Source organism: Podarcis muralis, chromosome 5 (assembly GCF_964188315.1).
Source record: "Podarcis muralis chromosome 5, rPodMur119.hap1.1, whole genome shotgun sequence".
NCBI classification, from domain to species: Eukaryota; Metazoa; Chordata; class Lepidosauria; order Squamata; family Lacertidae; genus Podarcis; species Podarcis muralis.
In genome coordinates, this window is record NC_135659.1 from 49,714,223 (window position 1) to 49,739,960 (window position 25,738).

Consider the following 25,738-nt stretch of genomic DNA (forward strand, 5'->3'; position numbering starts at 1 on the left):
ACACCAGCATTTCCATGTCAACACAGCACCATTTGCATGGCTTTGCAAATGTGGTCAGCGCAGGGCAGCAAAAGAACAAATCACCAGCTATGCTGAGGACACAGCTGATATTCTGCTGGTTTCATTGCGGCAGAGTCAATGAATAACTCCAAGAGCAGTGCCACACTAGAGTCAGCTGAGCTCTAACTTCTCCATGGTTGCCACTGTGATATGGCACATTTCTTGGCTGCTGTCCTCAGAACCTCAATCTGGGGGAACTTAGTCAGGTCTATGAAATGAACTGGACTTGCTAGTCACAAATTGCTTGCCCCATTGGTTTTAAGAGAACTTAGGTACAACTGTTCTCGAAGCTAGGTACAACTGTTCTCGAAGCTACAAACATGAGCCTGACCAAACTGCGGGAGGCGGTGGAAGACAGGAGTGCCTGGCGTGCTCTGGTCCATGGGGTCACGAAGAGTCGGACACGACTAAACGACTAAACAACAACAACAAGGTACAACTTGCTTTTCATAAAGCAGCCTTTCCCAACATGGTGTCCTCCAGATTTTTTGGACCACAACTCCCATCATACCTAACCAGTAGCCATGCTAGCTAGGGTTAATGGGAGTTGTAGTCCAAAACACTCAGGCGAAGGCTGCTGTAGATAGCTGCCATTATATTTAGCAATGCTCTGTACACTGTCTATTTCGACATATCACAAGGCTTAATATTCCAGTTTTTTAATTAGCAAAGACCTTCAAGGCATTTCCCCACAAAAAAATGTAAATAGGGTTGTACTTAATCTGAGTTATAATGCAAGTATAAAAGCTACACTGAGAAGCATTTTCCAAGTTAGACTGCTGCAACAACAGCAAGGAAGTGTTTTGTGGCAAGTTAAACATCTACTCTGACATAAACTTTCATGAACTACTGTCTACTTCATCAGATGCATGAAATGGAATCCTGAGATGCAGACACACATATAGGGGGGGCGGGGAGAGAGAGAGAGAGAGACTGTAAAAAGAGAAGTCAGAAGAAAAGAACATTCAGAAAAGTACAGAGAGCGATAATTACATATTTAACAGTGACTGTTCTCAAAATACAGTTGTTAACAGTGCAGAAATCCTGTTATCGTTATGACAATTAGCACATATAGTGTGATAAAAATCCACGGTGCCAATTCAATCCATGTACATGGCTAGCATGTATGTTTGATTCCTCTTCCACCATTCATCCTGCATTAACAAAATGGTACAAAAATAGAACACAAGAAGCTCAAAAGGTTTTAAGAGGGGGCACGTCTGTAACATGCAATTACATTTCTCAGATATTGCTTTACAGTGTCAGCTCCCCTGCTGTCTTTTGGAGGCAATCAGGTAAAGTTGTCATTGGATAACAATAGGGAACATTACTGTGATAGTATTGAATCTCCACCACACAGAAAGAGTTCAGACCCATATGAGATGGGGTCTGTCTTGTCAACCCATTCAATTTATGATGTGTGATTTGGCTGCAACACCACCCTACCCATCACCCCACATGGCAACGATATGACGTGGACCAACAAAACTCTGTCAAGCATAAAGCTCTTTGAATAACCTTGGACTGGTTGCTATGTAATAGACTCATTTGCCTTGCAAGATTGCAGCTATGATAAAGAGGGAAACACCTCCCCGCCATGTATTACCCTGAGTTCTTTGGAGAAGGAAGTGTTGGCCAGAAATATGATACTTGCTTATAATAATAGTAAATGAATTGTGGATGACAACCTAATTGTCACTTCTAGTCAGTCAGAGGATCAGGAACATTTTCTTCTAGATTCGTTTGTATGGGACAAATGTATAATCTGGGATGGCATTTCCCCACTCTCCGTTCTTCCTTACATCTACAGCAGAAAGTTACTCACCACCTTTATTTCACAACCTCTGTGGCATATGCAAAATCGGCTTCTCTGGAATGGAAGAAACTTCAAGTTCATTTGCATCTGTAAACACTGCTTAATTTTTTTCAAAGCAATTGCGTATCAGTGTGAACCAGATGGTGCACAGGAACAGCAGCAGATATTCATGTGAACATAGCTGGGACGAGTGGGTGTTTTCTCTGCACATTGCTTGGCTCATGGTAACATTCAGGGTTGGCCATTCCATTAGGTAGATGAGGAAGCTGCCTCAGGTGGCAGTGAGACAGTGGAAGACCGAGTTGTGTGTGCCTCCTGTTGTGCGTGTGGCTGTATACACACCATACATTTAAAGCAACATCCCACACCCTGCAAAGACTGCTACGAACTGCAGTTTGTTAAGGGTAGCTATGTCAGGGATAAACTACAGTTCTCATTATTCTTTTTTGAGGGGTGATTGCTTGGAAGAAGCCCTGAGGAAGGGGAGGCATAGAGATAGATGGCTTTGGGGAGGTGGGGACTTTCAATCTCAGCAACTGGTTTCATGGAGTAAGATCTACAGGACAGGAGCTGCTGTGCTCATCAGGCCTGAAACTCTGTGCAGTCTGTGAAGAACATGTTTCACAAATGAAGAGTTAATTCCAGCTTTGAACTGGGTGATGTATTCATCAACTGGCTCTGTGACAGTGGGGGAAGAGATCCTCATCTTTACTGAGCAAACCAGATCAGCCCAAAATATTGACAAAGTTGTCTTTAATAAATTTGCAACTTAAAAAAAAATCCGTGCATGACTGAAGGTCATAATAGTTTGGAGGTAACAGGAAACCTAGGCTAACAACATTCTGCAATAAATTATTATTGCATCTAGCTGATGAGGAAGGCGTGATGCAATCTTATTGACATTGACATCTTGCCCAAGCGGTAACTACACAATGCAAAAGAGAACAGCAGCAGCAGTAATTATATCCACATGATTCCGCAAACACAAGTTCTCTGTGAGATTTCTTTTCCATGGATAACTATCTCACACCATTACTCCCACCTGCTAAATCAGTGCTGCAAATACCTCCTAGTCATTGCATAGGAGGTTCAAAGCTCCTAGAAGCTGTCAGCATGCGACAGTGCTTACACTCCAGGAGCGGCTTTTACTGGCTGGCTAAACCAAGGGAGGGTAGCTGATGGGTTTCAACCCTCAGTGAGTTAGGGACTTCCCCTGCATGTGAAGACAGGCTCTGGCAGATTGAGCAGATGAGACCAATAGCAGATGCAACAGTCAAGAAGGCAGTTTCTGCATGTGCTATATAGAGGGAAGTAAGAAGCAAATGGGGCTCCTCAACCTGGGAAGGTAGCCCATCTAGGAGAAGGAAACCTCCACTGCCTTGCTGGATATCTTTGGGAGAAGAAAAGGCTAAGGAGTAAACCCTACACAAATTCTGAGTGGAGTCCCTAAGACGCGTGGATGGCGGCGCCTTGCACGCCTCCTTCTGGCAACTCCTGCAGCCAAGCTGGTACCAAATATATTGCTCTTGTAGCCTTGGACCACAGCAGAGAGGCCAAGAAGGGGGTCTTGTGCCTCGAGGAGGTCACTTCAGTGGTGCTAATGCAGTGGTTTGATTTCACCCCCAGAGGCCCACTCCATTGTCTCTCAAGACAGTTGAGTGCCAACAATTAGTTGTGTAATACAAAAATAGTGTGTAGCAAACTTACAAACAAATAAAAAGACAGAATTAAAAACTGAGCAGCAAATAACACTAGTAAAATTAATGACCTCAAGAACAGGAGAGAGAAAATGAAGAGTTCTAATAGTATTTAAAAGAGAAAAACAACCCCCCTTGCTAATTGCAATCTTTTAGCATTACATACACAAGCATCTAAGTAATAAACAGATAAGGCAAATCAGCTAAGTGAGAGGGGGTAGTGTTGTAAGTTTGGGCGGCAAGACTCCCCTAAGGGTTACAGTTTAAGCCAGGGGTAGGCAACCTAAGGCCCGTGGGCCGGATGCGGCCCAATCACCTTCTCAATCCAGCCCATGGATGGTCTGTTTTTGCATGAGTAGAATGTGTCCTTTTATTTAAAATGCATCATCTCTGGGTTATTTGTGGGGCATAAGAATTTGTTCATTCCCCCCCCCCCAAAAAAATAGTCCAGCCCACCACATGGTCTGAGGGACGGTGGACCGGCCCACAGCTGAAAAAGGTTGCTGACCCCTGGTTTAAGCAAATCTTTACATTCTTGAGTCTAGTAGGGGCTGGAGTTTAAACCAGTTTTTCCATGACCAGGAAACTGCCTGGCAGAAGAAGCACCAAGAGGTAATCACTGAAATGGCAGCGTCATGAACCCATTAAAAAGGCCATTAACAGAGACTCTCTGGGCTGGGCAGAAAATGGGGAAAGCTACTTCCTGAGGGGAGAGATAGTAGAGACAAAAGACCAGAGTTTCAGGAGGGAAGGGCAGAATTTTAGTGGGCAATGAGGTAAGTGAACAGGAATAAAAGTGTCAGTTTTGCAAGCTGGAGAGGTGAGGGGACCAAAGCATGAGGTAGGCAGTTTTTTATGCTGCAGAGAGGGTCAGACCCAATGGTTGTGGTCTCTTTACATTGGAGTATGCAGCAATGGAAGGAACAAAACTCTTAAGATGTGAATGCTTTCCTCTCTCCCCATCTAGACACAGGTTGCAAATATGTGTAAATAATTCATGTGTCATAAAGGCACCACAGACTCTCCTGTGCCTCTTTTTTCCAAAAGCAAACACAGACCCTGGGTTAACGGACCTGGGACCCCAGTATCTTGCACAGCCAGAGAGACTGCGGTGGCATGTAACAGTATTAAAAGAAAAACACTTTCCCTTTTGCCTCCTCTCAAGGAAGGTCAGGAGGTTCAGTCCCTGGACACTCAAAGCAGCTGTGTTTCTGAGGAATAATTCTATGTCATAATATTATCCCCACTTCTTTTTTTACACACAAAAGATATATTTATAAATAGAACCAATGTGCAAGAGGGGGGCAGGGCCATGCCAGATAGAAACGACCTGATGTTGCAAACATATTGGCCCTGATCCACAGAACCTTGCATGCACCCCAGGTAACAGGCACCCCATGTTTAGGGAGTGAGGAGGGGAGGGTGAAAGTATATGTCTTCTAGCCATGCTTGTTAAAAAATATCTATAACATATTCAACATATAAGTAACCAAAACACACACACACACACATACATACACACAGTGCCAATTACTTCCTGTGAGTTATCAGGGGAGACTGATCTGGTTTCAGGCCTCACCCAAAGGCAGTTGCTGCTACTGATCAATGTTTGTGCTGCTGGGCCATTGAGAAAGAGCATGCAAAAATACACACCCTTCCACAGAACTCTGCTGGGATGACCTGACACTGCTTCTTGTGAAAATAGTTTTCTTGATTAAAGTAGAACTTCACATGAAGTTGCGAGTGGAGTAAGCATTTCAACATAGAATTTAACAGGCAGCCAGAAAATAAATGTGATGAGCTTGGGAGCACCTTTTGACATTCCACAATCATAACCAAAGTTTCAGAGACACAGTCTCATGTTCACCCACTTACCACAGCAGCTTTGCTTCCTTACACAATACCACCTTCTCCTGGATACGACTTACAATAATCCATATTCACGCCCAGTGCTTTTTTTTTTGAGGCGGTATGTGCCGGTACACCTTACCAGCACCTCTTTCGCCTCTTTTCACTTTTCCAGGTTTCATCTGAAGTTCAAGTCCCACACCACAGTGCGAAGCAGCAAATGCTATCACAGCACTTCAGACCAATTGAAGTTATTTTTAATTGAACCTGAGCCTCTTTGGTCCAAGTCCAACACTTCACCATCAGCATTCCAGTACATTTCCAAGAATGATTTTTAAAATATTTGTTTTCATTACACATATACGATAGCATTGCATTCCATGTTTATCAGACAAGGAGTTTCCCCAGGTTCTCATGTCGCTATGGTACCTTCAAGTGGGTGAAACTCATTGGCATCTGCGCAGCACTGCAGATGGGTATAACTCAGGCGCGATGACTGGCAGGGTCTGACTCACCTGCCTCAGCGGAGATCTTTCCTGCCCCAGCAGCAATCGTAAGCAAATGAAGTCCTCAGTGTTATTACAATGCAAGGGGTACCTTACACCTCCTAAATATAAGGACAAAGCTCCATTTCTGTTGTGCCAAGTATTTCATGTTGAAAAGACCCACACACAGGACACAATAGTAAGCCATGGCACTACTTATGAAGCTGTCCCAAGAACCCACCTTATTCTCCAGTGTGTCACTTTTGAATGTTAGTGCACTAGAGAAAGAAAAGAGTAATGCTAAGAACAAAATCAAATGGAAAGTAATCTGAATGAAAAGAATGAGAAGAGAAATGAACATACCATTTTTGGCTACCCGAGATCATAAAACCTTTTAAAATCAATCCTGAGTTCACTTGGCATCCTCAGTTATCTATTATGATCCTGTCCAAGGCTGACTTTTTGTTTCCAGTGGCGTTTATTCAAAGTTGCTTTCCCTCCACCAGCTGGACTGCTCTTAAGCACCAGGAGTAATAGATCAACTGCAGGGCCTGAAACCAAGATCCTCTCCCTCCCCATTTCCCCCTTCTAAAAAGGTCTTCAATGGAGAGAAATGCTGTGTTTCTACAGATGTTCCAAATAATTTTTTTCATCCTCTACTGTGCTGCAAAGCATCCATGACCACGATATGTAATTAAATAGTAGATTTTATTGCAATAGTCAAACATGCAAAACAAAATGATTTTGTAGTTAGATTATAAATTAAATTGTATCCACAAAGTGTACAAAAATAAAGGGCTAATATACAACAGAGCTACGTTCTATGGGGGGGGGGCTCCTTCAGGTAGAGCCAGCTCAACCAGACACCCATACAGGTTTTGGTAAGTCACACTGATCATGTCAGCATGGAGGGGTGGGGTGAGGAATAGGAAAAAGGCAGGCAACTCCCCATATGCACCAACCTGCAGAGAGGGATTGAAGCATCCAGTGCTTTTTTTCTAAAAAAAATGTTTAGGGGTACTCTTGTTTTGGCTGCTCCCCCTCCTACTCACCCCCTTCCTCCCCCCAACCCCCAGACGAGGGACTCAAGGCAGTAGCACTGAGAGGACTGGAAGGCCCCCGGCGACGTATGGGTCGGCTTCAGCGAGGAGGGGTGAGTGCTCACAGGCTGGCTCTAACCCGGCAAAAGGAAGAGGAGGAGGAGGAGCCCCCAGACTCCCCTCCCTGGGCACCAGTGGAGAGAATGATGGTGCTCCAGTCCACCCTGCTACTGCGGAGACAGCTGGCATGTCGGTTTGTCCGTTGGTCAGTCAGGGCAATGCAAAATGTTTAGGGGTACGTGTCCCCCTCCGTCCCCACAGAAAAAAAGCACTGGAAGTATCATATCACCATTCTCCATAGCCACACACCTTTTTCCCAGCCATTTACAGCAGCATATGGGTCTTCGCTAGTCTCCTGTGTTGTGCTGGTATTTTGTGTTGTGGAATAAAGGCCATGTTGATTCCCATTTATACTCCATGGAGATGGGAGTCTATTATTTGCAAATGAATGCAACCGGAGCCTTTGAAAGCCACCAGCAGCATTCTGGGCCATTTACTCTCCTAGAGAGTATTTCAGGATGGCAGGTATCAAAGCCAGCGGAAAGCCCCCTCAACTCTACTGTGGAAGAGACCGTATTTAGAAGGCAGAAACACTGCTGGTTTTTCTCCCCACCCCACCCCACCCCCAGTCTTTGATTCAGTTATTACCAGCTTTCAATATAAAAGCTGCTTGTGCTATTACAGAAGCTTCATATCAAACCACTTTTCATTTATGTTCACACTACAGATTCCAGCTCGGTAGAGTCAAAGAGTTAATCACACGGCATGCCTCAGGCCCGAGAAATGTTTGATTGATGTGGACACAGGTTAAGGAAAGGTTGCTATGTGTGCCGTTCTCTTGCCCCCTGCCAGGGCGATCCTCCTAGCCTTCTAGCCCAGTCATTTCTCATCCAGGCGGCAATAAAGGTACATCGCTACAGCCATTGCTGCAACCTGGAAAGAGGAGAAAAAGCTTGAGTTTCTACACATCCCGTCTGAGTGCTTTACACAGGCATTGCAGAATTAAAGAAAGTGAAGGCAGCTCCTTATTACATCGAAGAGGAAGCAGGATAACACTGTAAACAAAGTCCTGGCACAGCCTTAAAAAGAGAGAAGATTTGATCAAATTTCTAGCCTGCAATTTAAGATCAGAGAACCGTCCAATTCAGGATGAGAGGAGCTCCCTGCCCACACATTAACAACCAGTTTCCACCATATAAGAGAGCAATATCTTCCTCCAAAATTCTTGGGGGGTTTTCCCCCCTGGGCCAAAAGAAGCCAACACCATGCCAAGGAAGTCTGCCCAGCAAGGACAATGCCAGGCTCCTCAACACACAGTACAGTAGCACTTGCACATCTGTTGTGCAATATGACAGTCACCTGGAAGAGGTTTCTGGTGTGGGAGATGGAGTAAGGGATCAAGACTTTAAGAATCCAACAGCACACATGCTCCTCCCTACCCTAGCACTGCTTATTCCTTTCTCCTCTCGCAACTTACAGGATTATTCACATCACTATATATCTAACTGTGAAGAAGTAACATTCTGCCCAGGGTTGTTTGCCATTTCATGTTCTATAATGAACAGCCACGGGTGGCTCTTTAGGCCTAAGCTTCAAATATCCTGTGGCATGCAAGCAAGAAAAGGTGCCAGGATTATGATGGTGGTAACCTTTTGATCATCAAGTGGTCACTGGGTACATGACTAGGAACCACAACCAGCAAGAACATCTCCCTGTTACATCTCATCATTGGGGGCAAATGCTTCAGTACAGAGAGCATCATCATTCGTGGCCACCAGGTCACAATAGTGGAATGGTAGCAGTAGCAGCACAAATCCGATCAGTCTACCTACCTCCAATGCACAGATCCCAGCTGCAACTCCACCTACTACACCAGCATTCTTGCGTATTTCGGACAGCAACTGAGGGAAGCAGCCCTAGGATTTTTTTGAAAAAGAAAATAGTATAAAAAATAAGTCAAATCCACTGCAACGCCGTTTGACATGATCAAGCAAGTGACACAAATCAGAAATGAGTAATAGTTCCCCTTAGAGGAATTTCATAGGGAAATTACCCAGATGCTCCAAGATGATTTTGATTTTGGGGGGGAGGGTGGGTTCAATTATTTGGCAAAACTCACTGACCAAGGCCATGGGAAGCAAAGAGGGAGAAAAGTATTACCTACATGCAAAGCTGTAGAGGTTTCCAGGTGCTAGCCAGAGCCAGCAATGACTTTAGACTGTACTAGCACCAGATGGCCAGTCGTCATAGACGACACCCAGGAGCAAGGCCAAAGGACACCCACCCATCATTATCGATGTCAAAATGTTTACACCCCACCATTTAAAAACAAAACACACATTTTAATACACATATTGGGGGCAGCAGTACAGTCCTCTACCGACCATCAAAGGTGGTGAGGGGAAATGCAACAGACCCACTAAAAATTTGTTGTGGTCCCCCAGAAATCTCATCCCCAGAGACTCTGGGAAGTCCCCCAAATCTGCCAGCAAATTCCAGGTCAGCTGGAATTCACCAAAACTTTTGTGTAGAATGCTTCTCAGCAGTGAGATTGACAGCTTGTCGGAAGATGAACTGTTACCCTCATGGCAAGATGCACTTCCCCAAGACAGAGGCTTCATAAATACCCAGCATCTTCCCTCAACACACAAGAGTCAGCAAAGGTTATTCCCTGCCTATTCACCATCCTTCACATCAAAATGCAGTGAGAAAAACGACAGCACTCATTTGTTTTCTTACTGGCATATCTTTTGCCCGTGCGTTGTCTTCAGTGCAAGGAGGCACACTTCCACAGCAGAATGGTGGATACTCGTTGTTTTTCTCAAAGTAGTAGGAATCAGTGAAGTCTGTGTAATTCATTAGGCCACAGCATTTCAACTGAAGAGGAGCATGTAAAGAGAGAGAGAGAGAGAAAGGGGGGGGGGGTAACTCACCACAGTATAGCCTTTACATCCTAGAGTCCTAAATGGCAACTGGTAATCAACTAATTGTCCCAGTGTTTCATTGGGAGAGCCTTTTCTTCAAGACGGAGAAGAACTATGTGGTAACTTAGACAACAATGACCCCTCTGGGACATGAATCTGCAAAGAACTGGAAACGAATGGCTCACGCTTACTCTAACACTCCCTCACATTCTTTCTAGAAACTGTAAATACAATGTAAATACAGAGTGCTTACACATCATGCACTACAAGACCCAACATTTCAACCAATTGAGCATGTCTCTGAAAAGTAAGAGAGTTTGTAAATACATCAGCAACAACCATTTTCCTTTCACAATTGTTGTTGTTTAGTCGTTTAGTCGTGTCCAACTCTTCGTGACCCCATGGACCAGAGCACACCAGGCACTTCTGTCTTCCACTGCCTCCCGCAGTTTGGTCAAACCCTTTCACAATATTGCATATTTATTTATTTATTTATCTAGCAATTAGCAATCATCGCGCCTCAGATTAACCTCATTGGCTATGATACTGCCACTGTGCAAAGCTGCAATATTGCAACTGTATCAAATTTTGTTTCACACTTTCTCTCATGTTTCAGAACTTTATGTCCACATGTTTTGTTCTACCCTTAAACTGATGAGACTCTGCCATTGAAGTGGTTGCTTGATTGTCTTCTGCTACTTGTATTGGAAGTATACACTTGACTCCTATGTCAGTAAGAATTTTTACGTAACATACCAATTCATTACACAGATCTGATATGCCATTATATTCAGCCTCTGTGGAAGAATTAGCTACACTCCCTTGTTTTCTGGGGTTTTACCCAACTAGAGAATTGCCAAATTTAAACACTAACCCAAACACTGACTTTCTGCCTGGTAAATTTGCCCAATCGCTGTCTACAAAGCACTTTAGTTCCTCTGGTCCTGAGGGCAACAACTTAAGACAATAATCACATGTTCCTTGTAGATATGTGAAAACATGATTTAACCCTTTCCAAGCCACTTCAGTAGGCTTACTTACAAACCTACTCAATATTCCAAGAGAATAACTGAAAGAGGGATCACTTTGCAGCTTAAAAAAAAAAAACAAAGAGCAATCCAACAGCCTTGCCTCCTAGGGTTACCCATTCCTCCAACATATTAACATAGGCAGCCCTTGCAGCTATCTGACTAGGACAGCAACCCAAGCATTAGGACTTAGATTCTTCACCAAGATTCTTCCCTTGCTTGTTATGTGTCATGGCATTGGAATGGGCCTTTCAGCTAACATAGCAACCCTAGGCTCAAACCTTCTTCTAGGCAACTAAGCCTACAGGAACGGACAACCCAGCTTGCTCCCAATAGTTATTACGTATATATAGTATCTCCCTATTCTCCATGTATTCTCCAATAAGGCCTGCTCCACTGCAATGATAAACTCAGCTGTCCTGGTGGGCAGTTCTATCCTGAACATTCAGGAACTGAAATTACTATTCACCTTCAGAATTGGTTCTCCAGCTTCTGGCATGTATTAAAACCCCTTGTAACCTCTTGCTGCTCTTTAAATGCTCTCTTTGTACCCACTTCATCATTTGCAAATAAAAGCCACACCCAGTAGTTTTAAAAGGCAGGCTGAGTCCAAGAATAAGAATGCCATTGTCCCCTTTGGTATCATGCAGGCTACTATAAAAACAACCCTGGAACGCACTTGGGTTTCCATCTAAGTCAAGCAGAATACCAAGGACAATCATCATCACTGCCAGTTTACCAATTCTTCATAGTCCCAAGCTGTTCTGTGGGCCAACTTACATCTTCCATTGTTTTGTTCCATACTGTAGTGAGGTCAGGGGACTTCCCATACTCTTTTTTCAATAGCTGTGTCACTGTTCCTTGAAGTATAGTCTCGGCCTGGAAGGAGGTGGGAGATAATGGACAACAGCATGTCAGGACACACTGGCAAACTCAAATCCCAAATTGCAGGCAGTGCACATCCCAAACAAGATCTATTGGGAACGGTAACCTGAATTCCTTTGCTAAAAAGCAACATTTTTGGAGCTTTTGCATATTTAGGGTTGTATATATTTAGGGTTGCCATATTTTGAAGAGCAAAAAAAGAGGGTGCTATGACGACTCTCACTTTAAATACCCTTACTATATGTAGGCTATAGAAGCTGTGATATATTGCTGAGGGGGGACAGGAGAAGAGAAGAGGAAAGCAAGTCTTCAGCCACTGTTATGTCTATATCTCATCCAGAAAGTATAGCCAGAGACATTTTGGCAAATTTAAAAAATCCACCCGGACAGAAATTTTACCCCTGAAAAGGAGGACATGTCCTGGAAAGAGAGGACACATGGCAACCCTATTAACCCCTAAGCCTTAAAAGCCAGTCTGGTCTAACTTCTATGCCTTAAAGGCCAAACAGTCATGCCTATTTTTTTATCTGCCTGCACCATTCTTTTTATGATATGGGGCTGTGGGGTAAGAAGGGCCCCAGATCTTCCCTGCCTTATCCCCCCCCCCCCCCAATACTCTCACCCAATTCACCTTTGGAATAGCCAGGTTCGCTTTTGGTAAAACTGCCTGAAGTTCCCCTCATTATATTATTTAGTAGTAGTAGAAGTAGTAGTAGTTGTTGTTATACACCGCCCTTCATCCAAAGATCTCAGGGTGGTTCACAAGATAAAAAAGATATTAAAGTTTGGCCCAGTCACCTTCCTTTTTATACATGGCTGTTCAGTTACTTTTAGGCTCCATACATCCTATAATTTTAAAGCACATTGGAAGCACATTGTTCCTCCTCAAATAAATCTAGGAACTATAGTTCACCCCTCACAGAGTTACAATTCCCAGCAACCCAGCAAGGAATTCAGGCTACGCTACCTGTGGATAACAACTTTTTTTTTTTGTCAGGGATACAAACAGCAACAACATGATATATTGCTAGGAAAAGCAGGAACTGAAAACAGATCGGTCTGAAAATGGGAGGTTGAAGTGCAAATATTAAACCGTGATAAACAAAGCTGGTCTTTGACTCTTATTTACATGTAAGTTAAAGAACCCTTGCAGGAGGGGGGGGAGAGAAGGTTTCAGGTTTCCTTCACCCTTAATTCGCTTTTGATGTTAACAATTAGGATCTCCCTGAAGCTCTTGCAAATTAGCCAGACCCATGATTCTGTGTGTATCAGCAAAATAATCAAAAGTTTAAATGAATTTAAACAAAACAAACGTGGTAGTTGCCCTATCACACCCAGTTTGTTTTTAGACATATGAAGGTCCAGACTAGGAGCAGCCACCTCTTCTCATAGGTCAAGAAAATCATCCTGGTATAAACTTTAATTTCTCAATAAATAAATGGGAAAGTCTCTTTGTATTGCCACATACGCCTTTATTTGGAGATTTGTGTACCACCCCAACCTAGAAGTTCCAAACCATTAAGTAAATTAAAACCAATTCATTGAATGAAGGTATTTAATGTTCCCAAATGCAACATACAAAAACCATTAAGATATGCCAATGTCCAAAACACTGATGTAGGGATTTTGCTACTTTCAAGAAACTTTGGCTTGAACTACGCTTTGTAGCATTTCTCAACTGCACACCTTCCCCTAAAAGAGCCATGTGATACAGTGGTTGGGGTGTTGTTCAAGGGCTTGGGAGACCAAGGTTAAAATACTGTACCTACTCCACCATGAAGCTCAGCAGGAGACTCTGGGCCAGTCATGGTCTCTCAGCCTAACCTACCTCACAGGATTGTTGTGAGGGTAAAGTGGGGAGGGAAAGGACCATGTCTGCAACCCTGAGCTACTTGGAGGAAAGGCGGGGTTCTAAATGGAATTGTGAATAAATAAATAATAGCATAGCATTATTTCAGCAGAGGCTAGGAAATAAGGAGTGTTTTTTTTGTGTGTTTTGTTTTATTTTGTTTTGTTTTGTTTTCCCCCAATACTGAAAGCCTATCACTCAAAGAGGGAGTGTTTTGAGACTTACAAAGGCACTTACACCAAATGCTTTGAAGCAGCCGGAAGCTGAAACATCTACAGGCTAGGACAGCTACTTCAAGACTAAGCCACTTGTTCCATACTCATCCCTCTACTCCATGTTACTTACAAGAGAAGTGTAGACCAGGGCCACCACTGCAGCAGCAACTTCTATTATGAAGATGATCAGGACAATTGAGAAGAACTAGGAGGGGAGAAAGCATAGGGTCAGATTGTTCACTCCATAAAGTGTCAAATACAAGAAAAAGGCAAGGACTGTTTGGATCGCTTGGACAAGTGTGCTATACAGCTATCTTACCTTTCCAAGGATACCTAGCTACAAGTCTTCAAGAATTTGTAAATGGCACAAAGAGGGACTATCAACACAATGTTCTAGTGGGGAGGGATTTTCCACTGCTCTGGACTTCCTTATGTAGCATGATGAGACACAGACCTGGATCTCCCACAAGAAAGAGATGCAAGCACTTCTTCAAATCACAGCCTGGCTTCCTAGATCTTTCAGCATACTGAAAGACATTTTCACCTCAGTGCAGCAGTTCTGACTTTTCTCAGATCACTCTAGAACACATATATAGCCACAACTTCCTCATCAGATGAGAAGGCTTAATATTCACATGTCTGTTTTCTCTTAGCAAGAAGAGGAAGGAAATGGGGATCAAGATACATGACGACAACTCCAAGTACCACTATTCTCTCTATGGGTAAAAGATTTGATGACTTAGGATCCTTTCCTTCCTGAGCCAAGCATTCAGACAGGTTGTCTGACTCAGGGGTAGCCAACCTGGCACCTTCCAGATTGGTTGTTGACTACAGCTCCCATCATTCCTGGCCACTGGCTATGCTGCCTGAGGCTGATGGAAGCTGAGACTCCAACATCATCTGGAGGGCCACATATTAGCCAACCCTGCTTTAAGAGTACAGCTTTCCCCAATGTCTTCAGTGCTCAAGTTTATCAACAAGCACTTTTCCTAAAAGCAACACAACTGTACACATCTGCAGCAGGCAAGATGGAAATTGCTTAATGTCTGCATTTTACCATGATGAGGAGGCACTTGCTCTCCTTCTGAGCACCACAGCATCCTAGGAAGCCCAAGAAAAACAGGACGGCTCCAATGGCAATGAGAAGGTAGCCCACATTCACAAACTGCAGGACACTGGAGGACAAAGGGCCAAACGTGCTGACAAAGTTGCTACTGTCAACACTGACCCAGATCCCAATGCCCAGGAGTGCTCCTCCGCCAATCTAGGAAAGAAAGAAAATAGAGTTATTTCAAAATGTAGGTACTGGAAACACACATAGTGACCCATAATTATGACACTTTAAGCCTATGCAACAGATGGCACCCACCTAACTGCAAACAGCTCACTAGGCTACATATTGTATGCAGCCTGTCAGCTGAAGCACTAGACACCTTCCCCTCCACCCCATTTTTGCAGTCCCAGGCAGGCAACGAAAAATGAGATTCACGAGACCTTCATAGGTCATCCTACATAGCTGAAGGGCTGCATTTAACTTGGCAAGGCACAAGGTGTGCAGGTTTGCTGTACCTGAACCACACAGGTTAGTGGAGACAACCTTTACAACTATTATTAGCCGTATAAAAGACTCTATACAACAACAGCTGCCCTTTGAAGCTTTTTCTTTTAAAAAAGAATGAAACTTCTCACAAGACATTAGGAAATGTAGGCTTCTGCCTGCCAGCCATCATTGGCAAGAGTGCAAGCCTTCTCCTATTCATTTTATTAATAAAACAAATAGCCACCCCAATGCTGAGAGTGCTTAGGGAAACAATTGGTAATATCAGTAGTAACTATTAATTCCAGGGCATTTCCTAATTTTTCTCGGTTCTCATCAACAAAAATGTCTAGTCACGAAGATGCAGGGGGTCAAGAGTCCACAGATCAAGTCTGCATGAATTTTGGCTTTTGTTTCATATACAATTGTACCAGAATGTTGTTAATCTCTATTTCATCACCTAAGGCTATGCTAGGGACATGTGACCAGAATATCCTTAAAAGAATTAACTGCCAATACAGAGGCCCTGGATCAGTTTGGGACTGTGATCTTGGAAGTGGAGGGTGGGTTGTCTATATGTTTCCCCTGTGGAGTAGATAGCAAACTGGGAGAAGTGGAACAGGGAAAACTTACTCCCCACCACAATCCCATTATGATTGCTTATGAAAGCTTATTTGCTTTTTTTTATTGGAACATCCTGATCATAATTCTCCCATATCATTTCTATCTCGTGAAGTACAGAAGGACAACGTGTGTAGGAACTCATTGTTCACTGGTTTCTAGAGTTCAAACAAATAAACTGCTTTTGGGGGAGGGGGAAGCAGCAGAGATACAAAAAACCCCAACATATCCTTGGTTTTGTCCACATTATTTATGATGCAGTACTCTCGGTAGGTATATACCTGTGTTTTGTATTGCCTTTTTTATTTTGTAAAATGCACTGTGACCATTTTTGGGGAAGGGCAGTGTAGATATTCCTTAATAAACCAACCATCAAATAAATACTGGTGCAGGTTTTCTGAAGGGATTGGGACCTTAATGGGAAAAACAAGTCACACACCCCTTGTTGAACAGAGGTTCAACAGGCACCACTTTTGTGTTTTAATCTCATCTATCATATCTGTAACAGCTAGGAACCTACCCTTTTTCACACAACAAATAGTTTTAGTTGGCTCCTATGTCAGGAATAGAATATTGAAATAAGCAACTGGAAGGGCAATGCTATTAGGTCACAATCCTATTTAATTGGGAGTAAACCCCACTGAACTGAGCAGGAGTCACTTCTGACTAGACATGTATAGGACTGTTAGTGGCTAAAGAAGCACAGCCTTCTCCTCTTGACTAAGAAGAGACAGGTTAATTCTAAGTTTAGAACAAGGGTGTCAAAACCAGACAGGACTTCTAAGAGCTGTGTGGATGATGTTTCTGCAGGTGCAGCTTCTTACACCTGTATGGCAAGGTGTGCTTTGCCAAAACTCCCTCTTCTACCTAATCATTAGTGGTTTGCAAATTATTTGCAAACGTTCCAAGGTCTCTTGAATTACAGCAAGCCAAGAGGTTGAAGAGTCCCAACAAAACAAGAGTCTTTGTCCACTTCCTGATTCCCTCTCTAGGCAAGTCATATCAAAAACCCACTCCCCAGTCTTTTGTTTATTTTAAAAAGTGAAGTATGCATTTGGCACCATGCAGAAATGATCCCAAGCCATTCAAAGCAATTCTCCTTGGCCGGAGCTGCCAGTTTTGTTTGCCCTCAAATAAAAGGGCAGGGCAGGCACTGATTCGGTACACACTGAAGAGCAGATTCCAGGTAAGACCTTGTTAATGAAGTGGAGGAAGAGTCAAGACAGCAGCGTTCCACCTTTGTCCCTTGGCAAAGGTGAAAGAGCCAAAGATCAGCTATGGCAGTGGGGTAATGATGGGGCAGGGCCAGAGGCAAAAATGAGCAGGGCAATGAATGCGAAATTGACCCTTGCACAGAGGCAGTGGTGGATCTTCATGCTCCAGCACCAGGGGGTGGCGGAGAGCAGGCGGGGCAGGGCTGGCCTGCATCCTGGGGGCAGGGTGCACTGCCCGTAAGGGAATGGCATGCATCCTGGGGGCATGGCATGCCGCCCGTAGTGGCGTGGCACCCAGCGCCGGTGGGGGGAACAGCCACGATGGCACCCCACCGGGATTGCGCTGCCGGGGGCAGTGCACTCCTCCCGCATGCCTCTTCCTCCACCAGTGCACAGAGGGCTAGTTTCTACACACACCCATTCGTCTCCATCCAGGCAAGCAAAATGCATTATCAGAATTCAAGGACACATTTCAGCCAGGCAAAAAGACTCAAGGAGGATGCAAAGCAGGGCCAGTAAAGTGCGTCTCCTGAGGGCCAGAAGGCATATAGGGCTGTATTTGCCCCCCTCCATGGTGCCCGAGATTCTCCACATCTGCACTTTACTAGAGCAGGTCTTACTTTACACATGAATCCAACCCCATACCATCAGAAGCCCTTGTATATATACAGCTGTGTGTATATATACACACAGAGGACTCTGTCCACATGATCAGGAAGCAACAGGTGGCAGGGCTCCTGATCACATGGAAAGAGCCCTCCATGCTTATTTGTACAAGGGTTCTGCTCAGATACCACATGATCATGCAAAGGGGGAAATGCCATTCATAGTCACTGAGCATGCAACCTCACTGCCTGAATGTACCAAATCCATAGTGTCAACCTCTCCCATGTAATTCTTTACCAAGAAGCTTGGTAAAGATAAGAGCAGCAAGGGATATTGTTTCCTCTGCTTTCAAGACTCTGCATCAGCAAACCCCCTTTATGAATCTTCCCTTTAAAGAGGAAGTTGCTTCATTCCAAGAAATCTGTACCCATGCCAGAGTCTGTTGAAGAGGCCCATTTTGGATCCTGAGGGCAGGAATTAAGGACCACTTCTCTCATGTGAAGTCATCTTCCCTCTACAGATAAAAGAAGTGGCATATACACTACCACATATGATTACCATGCAAATGGATGCCAGGAAGGCATAGCTGGCACGAACTATCAATGAAGCAATAGAGACAATGTGTGTAGTCTTCATGAGAATGTGCAGAGATGCAACACATGTTTCCCCATGTAGACAGCCCCCCCCCAGGGCTATAAACAGATCTTCTTAGATGCCCATAGCCCAATCTCTTCTTCTGCACTACGCCACAAACGTAGTAAGAAAGCACTGAAGATATACCTCCATAGTCTACTATTGTATTCATTATATTTTAATATTCCTGCTTATAAACCCAGCATTTGTCAACACTTACTGACTGGCCTGCCCTGTGTATTATTTTACTGTTATTTATATTATTTATTAGATTTGTATATTGCCCTTCATCTGCAGATCTCAGGGCAGTAAACAATCTTCCTTTGGGAAACCCAAAGGAGTTCATTTAAAATTGGAGCTGATTCAGAACAAAACTTTTGAGATGATTTGGGTTGTATTCAACTAACTCTTATTTATAGCAAACCCATGGAAATTAATAGACCTAAGTTAGGCATGGCCATTAATTTCAGTGGTCTCAACTCCAAGTAAAAATTAGTTAAATGCAAGCCCTCAGACTTGGTTCTTTTGGAATAAAGGTCACTGGGAGCTAATGGTGTTATCTGTAGTGTGAAATTTACTTACACGTAAAGGTAAAGGTAAAGGTAAAGGTAAAGGGACCCCTGACTGTTAGGTCCAGTCGTGGACGACTCTGGGGTTGTGGCGCTCATCTTGCTTTACTGGCTGAGGGAGCTGGCGTACAGCTTCCAGGTCATGTGGCCAGCATGACTAAGCCGCTTCTGGCAAACCAGAGCAGCACACAGAAACGTCGTTTACCTTCCCACCAGAGCGATACCTATTTATCTACTTGCACTTTGATGTGCTTTCGAACTGCTAGGTTGGCAGGAGCAGGGACCGAGCAACAGGAGCTCACCCCGTCATGGGGATTCAAACCGCCAACCTTCTGATCAGCAAGCCCTAGGCTCTGTGGTTTAACCCACAGCGCCACCCGATTACACTTACATACTAGCTAATAATAAAAGGGAAGGTTCACAGAATTAACACACCAACAAATTTTTCTCCCCCATTAAGTTTTAGAGGGGAAAGGGTCCAGGGCTTTGGACTCTACACAGGACACTAGTCCCAAGACTGCTGGATTGCTCTCTCTCGCCTCCCACCCAGACCCTGAGATCATCACTTCCAGTTGGTTGAGGTGGGAAGACAGACAGTTCTTCAACTCAACTTCCAGAGCTGTCTCCAGCTAGTTTCTATGGCAACAGTTTGGCCCAAACTTACTAACAAAGTAGATACTTAACAGACCTGGCTAAGCTATTTACCCAACAAAAGGACTTGTTTGGCCATCAACAGTCTCTCTTTCTGCAGAATCCAATCTTATAGCTAGAACAAAATAGCCGAAAACCTATTTAGTCCAACCGCAAACTTATTACAGAATGTTGCAACACCCCATGGAACTATTGCTCTGAACATACATACAGATTTCTCAAGCCCTAGATACCCTCCAGCCTACATAGGGCGCTCAACATAATGCAGATCACTTCACAAGAACTCACTTCAGCTAGAGCCCCAGTGCATTTAGGGAGCCACTTGGAAGCTATTCATGTGGGCTTGCAGGTAGATGAAAAAAGACAGAGTATGCCAAAGGAATAGGCTTGAGCCAACATAAGAGACTTCCTTGAGAGTGTTGCCATTGAGGCACCAGTGGAGTGTGTAGGAGGGCGGCTGCACAGCTTGTAGAAACCCTATTAACAGGGCAAACATGAAACCAACACGACACCCACAGAAACCATGAAACGCACTCAGCCTGTCCAGAGACAAGGAAGGAGGCTTGAGAATACATTTTAATGAGCACTTTGGCTTGCGTCATGATAGTGTTCAAGCTACCCATTGCCGTTTTGTGGGCTTGGCCTGCCATTGCATGAAGGCACACCCGTCATCTGGGATCATAAACCACAACCGAATATCACGGTGCTGCATGTGTTTGCCCCATGGGTGTGGCAGCTGAAGAGGCAGCCAAAGTCAGAGGACGTTCCCCACAAGCCAAGCAACCGCTCCATGTTGTTCAGTACAAGGTTTATATGTGAACCAAAACAGCTGTAACTTGTGTGGGTGGACAGATTCTGGATTCCTTGAATGTGATGTGCAGAACACTGAAAGGCACAGTAAACCAGGTCCAGCACAAAATCAGAAAAGGCCAGCAGGTCATGTGATACAGGCTCTAGAGATGTTTATCCTGAGATAAAAGGCACACCTAGGTGAGATTCACACAGTATGTCTCAGGCACAGTATTTGTAGTTAAAACTCTTCAGTAGCACCAGGGTTCAACAGGTAAAGACCATTATTCTGATCACTAGAATTGTTACAACAATGACGTGCATCTTGTTAACAAATTATATACGGGAAGCACGCTGCCAAAGAGAAAACCTAATATTTCTTAAAGTAAGATTTGTCCAAGCTAAGACTGTTACCGGTCCTTCTGTTTGGGGATCAGCATGCAGTACAGTGCTAAACCTATTTTCTTAAAAAGTAAGTGTCCTTAGGATTGCTGCCTATGCTATATTTCGGCAGTGTACACACCATATGTTTAAACCACATTTCTGCCCCTGCAAAAAATTAATAATCAGGGGTTTACTCCTCACCGAGGTGTAATTCCCAGCACCCGTAACCAACCACAGTTCCCAGGATTCTTTTTTTTTGGGGGGGGGGTTGAATGTGCTTTAAATGTATGGTATGCATATTGCGTATATCTCTCAAGATCTTTAAAAATACAGATGTGTTACCTATAAACTAGGCACCTTATAGGGTTTGCCTCACCAAGTTATACTTTTACAAGACCAGCTACCTCATTCCTAGGGAGAAAAGGGTTAATACTTACCACAATGGCCAGGTTAAATAAGACCATCATGACCTTCAAGAAAGTGAAGCAGCTCATCTTGATTGCTATAAAAAAATTAAGGAGGAAGTTAACTAACAGCAACTCAAAAGCCTCTTAGTTTAAAGAGATCTAATCCCAACTCATGATCCAGACATTTGGGCACAGGGTTAGTACATGGTCCAATGCAAAGCAGGTTTACTAGGAATTCTAATTGGAAGATTCAATGTAGTAAGCATGCTCCAAATTGCACCTTCAGAAACAGGTGGAACTTATGCAAGAGTACACATAATCCAACATGCCCCTCATGCACACAGACACACACAGAGAGAGAAAGTGCTATGTTCTTCTTCAACTAAATTAAAATCCCTTTCTATCTTGAATCAAATCCTCTTTTAGATACATATTTTAGGAAACTTCCTCCCCGCTACATTCTACAGAGCATTAGAAAGATACTTTAGTAAATGAAGAAGAAAGCACACCAGAAATAGAACTTTAAGCATCTCTGGTGGCAACAGTACCTTTTGCCATAAGGGAGGGGACCGGTTAATGCCATTTTCCCAGGGCAGCAGTGAGGGAAACAAACACCTGGTGAACTGAGGAGAGGACTTTGAAAAAGATCTTTCCCCCAACCTCACTTTGCTACCTCCACCTGGGAGCGAATCAAAACAAGGAGCCACAAGACAACATCATTCTGTACCATCAATAGTACTTGGTATTCCTGATCCATCAAAATAGTAGCCTAGTCATTTACTTTTTTGAACCATGTCAGTCAAAGCAGCAGCTTTACAAAACCTTGTACGGTCAATTTTAATAAAAGGCAATTTGTCCTCTTCACATTCCTCTGTAAATTTTTTGGGGAAGATTTCAAGGAGGAACCACACTGAAACAAGCTGCCCTTAAACGAGGTTTCTGCTTTAAAGGAAGAGACTTGAATCTACTTCGCACACTGATGCCATTAAACACAGATGAAACACACACCAGTCTCCTTCTTCAACAACAAAACCTTTACAGACCAAAGAAGTTCCATAGACTCACCTTAAAAGGCAACAACCAACTCGAGAAAAAGACCTGGACAACTCCCAGCTACCTTTCCAGTAGGCAAAGCGGTCAGCTTTTAAAGTAAACTGAACCAGCTGTTGTTTCAGGCTATAATAAATATCCCTTCAGCCTATAAGATGTATCCCTTTTTCAGGCCAATCAAATCTCTTTAAGGGCAAAAACCACACCTCTCTAGCACTTTAAATTTTTTTGAAAAAAATTAAGCAACAGGGAGTAGACTAGTTTTCTTTATTCTTTACTGCCCTCTGATGGCTGTAGGTGAATATTTATTAATGAATAAGAATTTTAAAATGTACTTGCACATGCATGTACACCGAGGGCAGCAAAGTCCTGCTACCTGGAAGAGAGAGAGAGAGAGAGAGTGTGTGTGTGTGTGTGTGTGTGTGAGAGAGAGAGAGAGAGAGAGAGAGAGAGAGAGAGAGAAAGAGAGAGTGTGTTTCTGTGCATGCAAGTGCAGTGCCAACAACAGCAGAAATGGAAACTGCTGCCATAGCAGTACATTCCACACCTAGCCATGGTCCTCCCTGCCTTTGCAAGTGACAGTCTCTGGCGGTGGAATTAAAGGAGGAGCATAACAAGCCATGAGAGGAAGATACACAGTGCTGGACATGCTGGCTTCCTCAAGCCACTCATTCTGCTGCCACTGATGCCAGCAGACATGCTGCCCATCCTGACACCCTGCATGAGCTTCTCAATCACTGGTGTCAACAAGTCCACAAAACCACCACCAGGTCACAAGAGTACATTCAGGGGCTAGGTACAGTGGCGGAGCTTCATGCTCCAGCACTGGGGGGCGGAGAGCAGGCGGGGGCAGGGCTGGCACGCGTCCTGGGGGCATGGCACACCGCCCGCAGAGGCGTGGCATGCTGCCTGCGGGTACATGGCGCCCAGCACAGGTGGGGGAAACAGCCGCAATGGCACCCCACCGGGATCACGCTACTGGGGGCAGTGCACACCCCCCGCACTCCTCTTCCTCCGCCAGTGGCTAGGTAGACTTACTTTCTCAAGTGATTTGCTCTACATGGACTGTGGCCTCCTATGGCGCAACAGGTCAGTGTGTCTGGCTGTTATTCAGAAGGTTGGTGGTTCAACCCCACCCAGGGGCAGAATTCCTGCATTGCAGGACCTTAGATGACCCTTGGGGTCCCTTTGAACTCTACTGTTCTCTGATTCTATGACTTTAATATTAATGTATGCAGAATATAAATTCAAAGCTATGAAAGCAGTACCTGCACTAAGCCACTAGGAGGACCTCTGTCATCGCATTAAAAAGCCGTGGAGTGCAACGGTTTACATGTCAGACTTAACCCTTGCTAAATTCATTCCCTGCCACCCGAGACAATTGTCTCCATTGGCCATAATGGGCCAGCTCTGCTCCCAAGTCAAGAAATTTTTGGTAGCCTTTTGAAGTCGGGGACTGAAGAATGGCAGCTCACACTAAAACAATCTTAAATAGGAATTCTCAAAAGGCAACGATAGGGACTAGACTGGGAGAATGACACCCCAATCCCAGTGTATAGGGACATTTAGAGCATACAGATTTTTAGCAGCCTCTTCCTATAAACAAAAACAGCTCTTCTGCATCAGACCAGAAGCTCATCTGGTCCAGCATCTTATTTCTCAACCACAGTGAGTAACCAGATGCTTACAGGATCAGATCGTGAGCCAATCCACCCACACAGCAAAATGAGATGACCGCAGGATCCACAGGGACAGCAGATTTGACCTCCAAGGAATGCATCGCCCGCTGATGCGAAGGCTCCAGTGTGCTCCTTGGAGGCTGGATCTGCCTCTTCCTCAGCAGCCCACCCCCATGTGTCTGACGGCAACTCGGGCCTTGCCACTGCAAAGATCTCCTTGACCTCTGCTCTGATGTACATCAGCGACTCAAGCTTACAGACTTGAGCACACTTTACTCAGCAGTGTATACTGCACGACAGAAGAGCTTGAGGCTGTAGATACATACTAAGCTACACATTTATTAAACATAAATCAGGACAAAGAAACATGTCGTCTCTCCTTGCCATCTTCTCGGAGAGCCAAAAACAACAGCTATACAGAGCGGAAGTTCTGCTTACGCCAGCAATCTGCACTGGAATGTAAACAGACATGTGACACGCAACAATCCCATGTCTGCAGCAAAAGGTGGAATGGAATTCCAACAGTGTCCTCCACAGTGGTCTCTTGGCAAATAGGAGGCGCTGTTGGTCTCCTCCCACCCCTAGGGATGAAATGGCAGGGACTTGTCTCTGGGGGCTCCTGGGCTCTGCACCTATCCAGCATGATTCAGAGCGGACCCTTCCACCTTGCCCCCATGGCAGCCTTTGATTCTCAGTACAGCCATCAGGTGAGGTTGATCTGATTCCCCTCCTAGTTCCTAAGATATATATATTTTCAGCCACCTCCTTGCTTCCAATATAGATATTCACTCCCCACCCCCCACCTTATTCCCAATGCAGATCTTCATTCATCCCTTCTTCCCTTGCAGGGAAGCAGGTACCATTTTGTGGTTTGCCTCAGGTACTAAAATTACTTGATCAGGCCCTGAATGAAGTCCATAGCCTTCTTCTGCTTTTGTTCCTCAGTAAGTGGTTCGAATCCCCGCGGCGGGGTGCACCCCCGTGCTCGGTCCCAGCACCTGCCAACCTAGCAGTTCGAAAGCACCCCCGGGTGCAAGTAGATAAATAGGGACCGCTTACTGGCAGGAAGGTAAACGGCGTTTCCGTGTGCTGCGCTGGCTCGCCAGATGCAGCTTTGTCACGCTGGCCACGTGACCCGGAAGTGTCTCCGGACAGCGCTGGCCCTCGGCCTCTAGAGTGAGATAGGCGCACAACCCTAGAGTCTGTCAAGACTGGCCCGTACGGGCAGGGGTACCTTTACCTTTTTAAGTGGTACCGGTATTTAATGTTGTCTCTGATCCTAGAGATAGTACATAGACATCCTGTTTCTGATAAGAACAACGACAGAGGTCACAGAAAGAGTGGAGCAACAGTCACCTGTGGTGGCATTTCTGGGCCTCCTGCAAAGAGACCACGTGCTTTGCATGCAGAAGATCTCAGGATCTGAAACCTGCCTATCAGAATAGTTAAGATGAAGCTAGCTAGGCCAAATGTGTGGCGGTTCCATATGCATTTATCCAAGTAGTACCACAATCTTGACAAACCTAACCTGTTTAACAGAAAACACCAGACAGCTAATGGCATAAGATAAAAGTGAACCAAATCCATTTACCTGGCTTTGTGAAATGCAGTTGGTTTTCACTGCATTTCCAAATGTCCCAGACGTGTTGTGACTTCATCTGACAGTCAGCTAGTTGCCCCAATGGCGCAGC

At 44.5% G+C, this 25,738-nt stretch overlaps 1 protein-coding gene and 1 pseudogene across 1 annotated transcript; both read right to left on the minus strand.

Moving 5' to 3' along the window:
• Nucleotides 1-6,595: 6,595 nt before the first annotated feature.
• TSPAN1 (tetraspanin 1) lies at nt 6,596-22,522 on the minus strand. Its single transcript, XM_028733604.2, has 8 exons — nt 22,384-22,522; nt 21,349-21,413; nt 14,965-15,171; nt 14,038-14,112; nt 11,739-11,837; nt 9,746-9,883; nt 8,839-8,922; nt 6,596-7,939 (listed from the first exon to the last, which is right to left on the minus strand). The coding sequence occupies exons 2-8, from the start codon at nt 21,403-21,405 to the stop codon at nt 7,886-7,888; spliced, it is 714 nt and encodes a 237-aa protein (XP_028589437.2). The 5' UTR covers nt 21,406-21,413; nt 22,384-22,522; the 3' UTR covers nt 6,596-7,885.
• LOC114599996 (U4 spliceosomal RNA) lies at nt 10,379-10,494 on the minus strand (annotated as a pseudogene).
• Nucleotides 22,523-25,738: the final 3,216 nt, after the last annotated feature.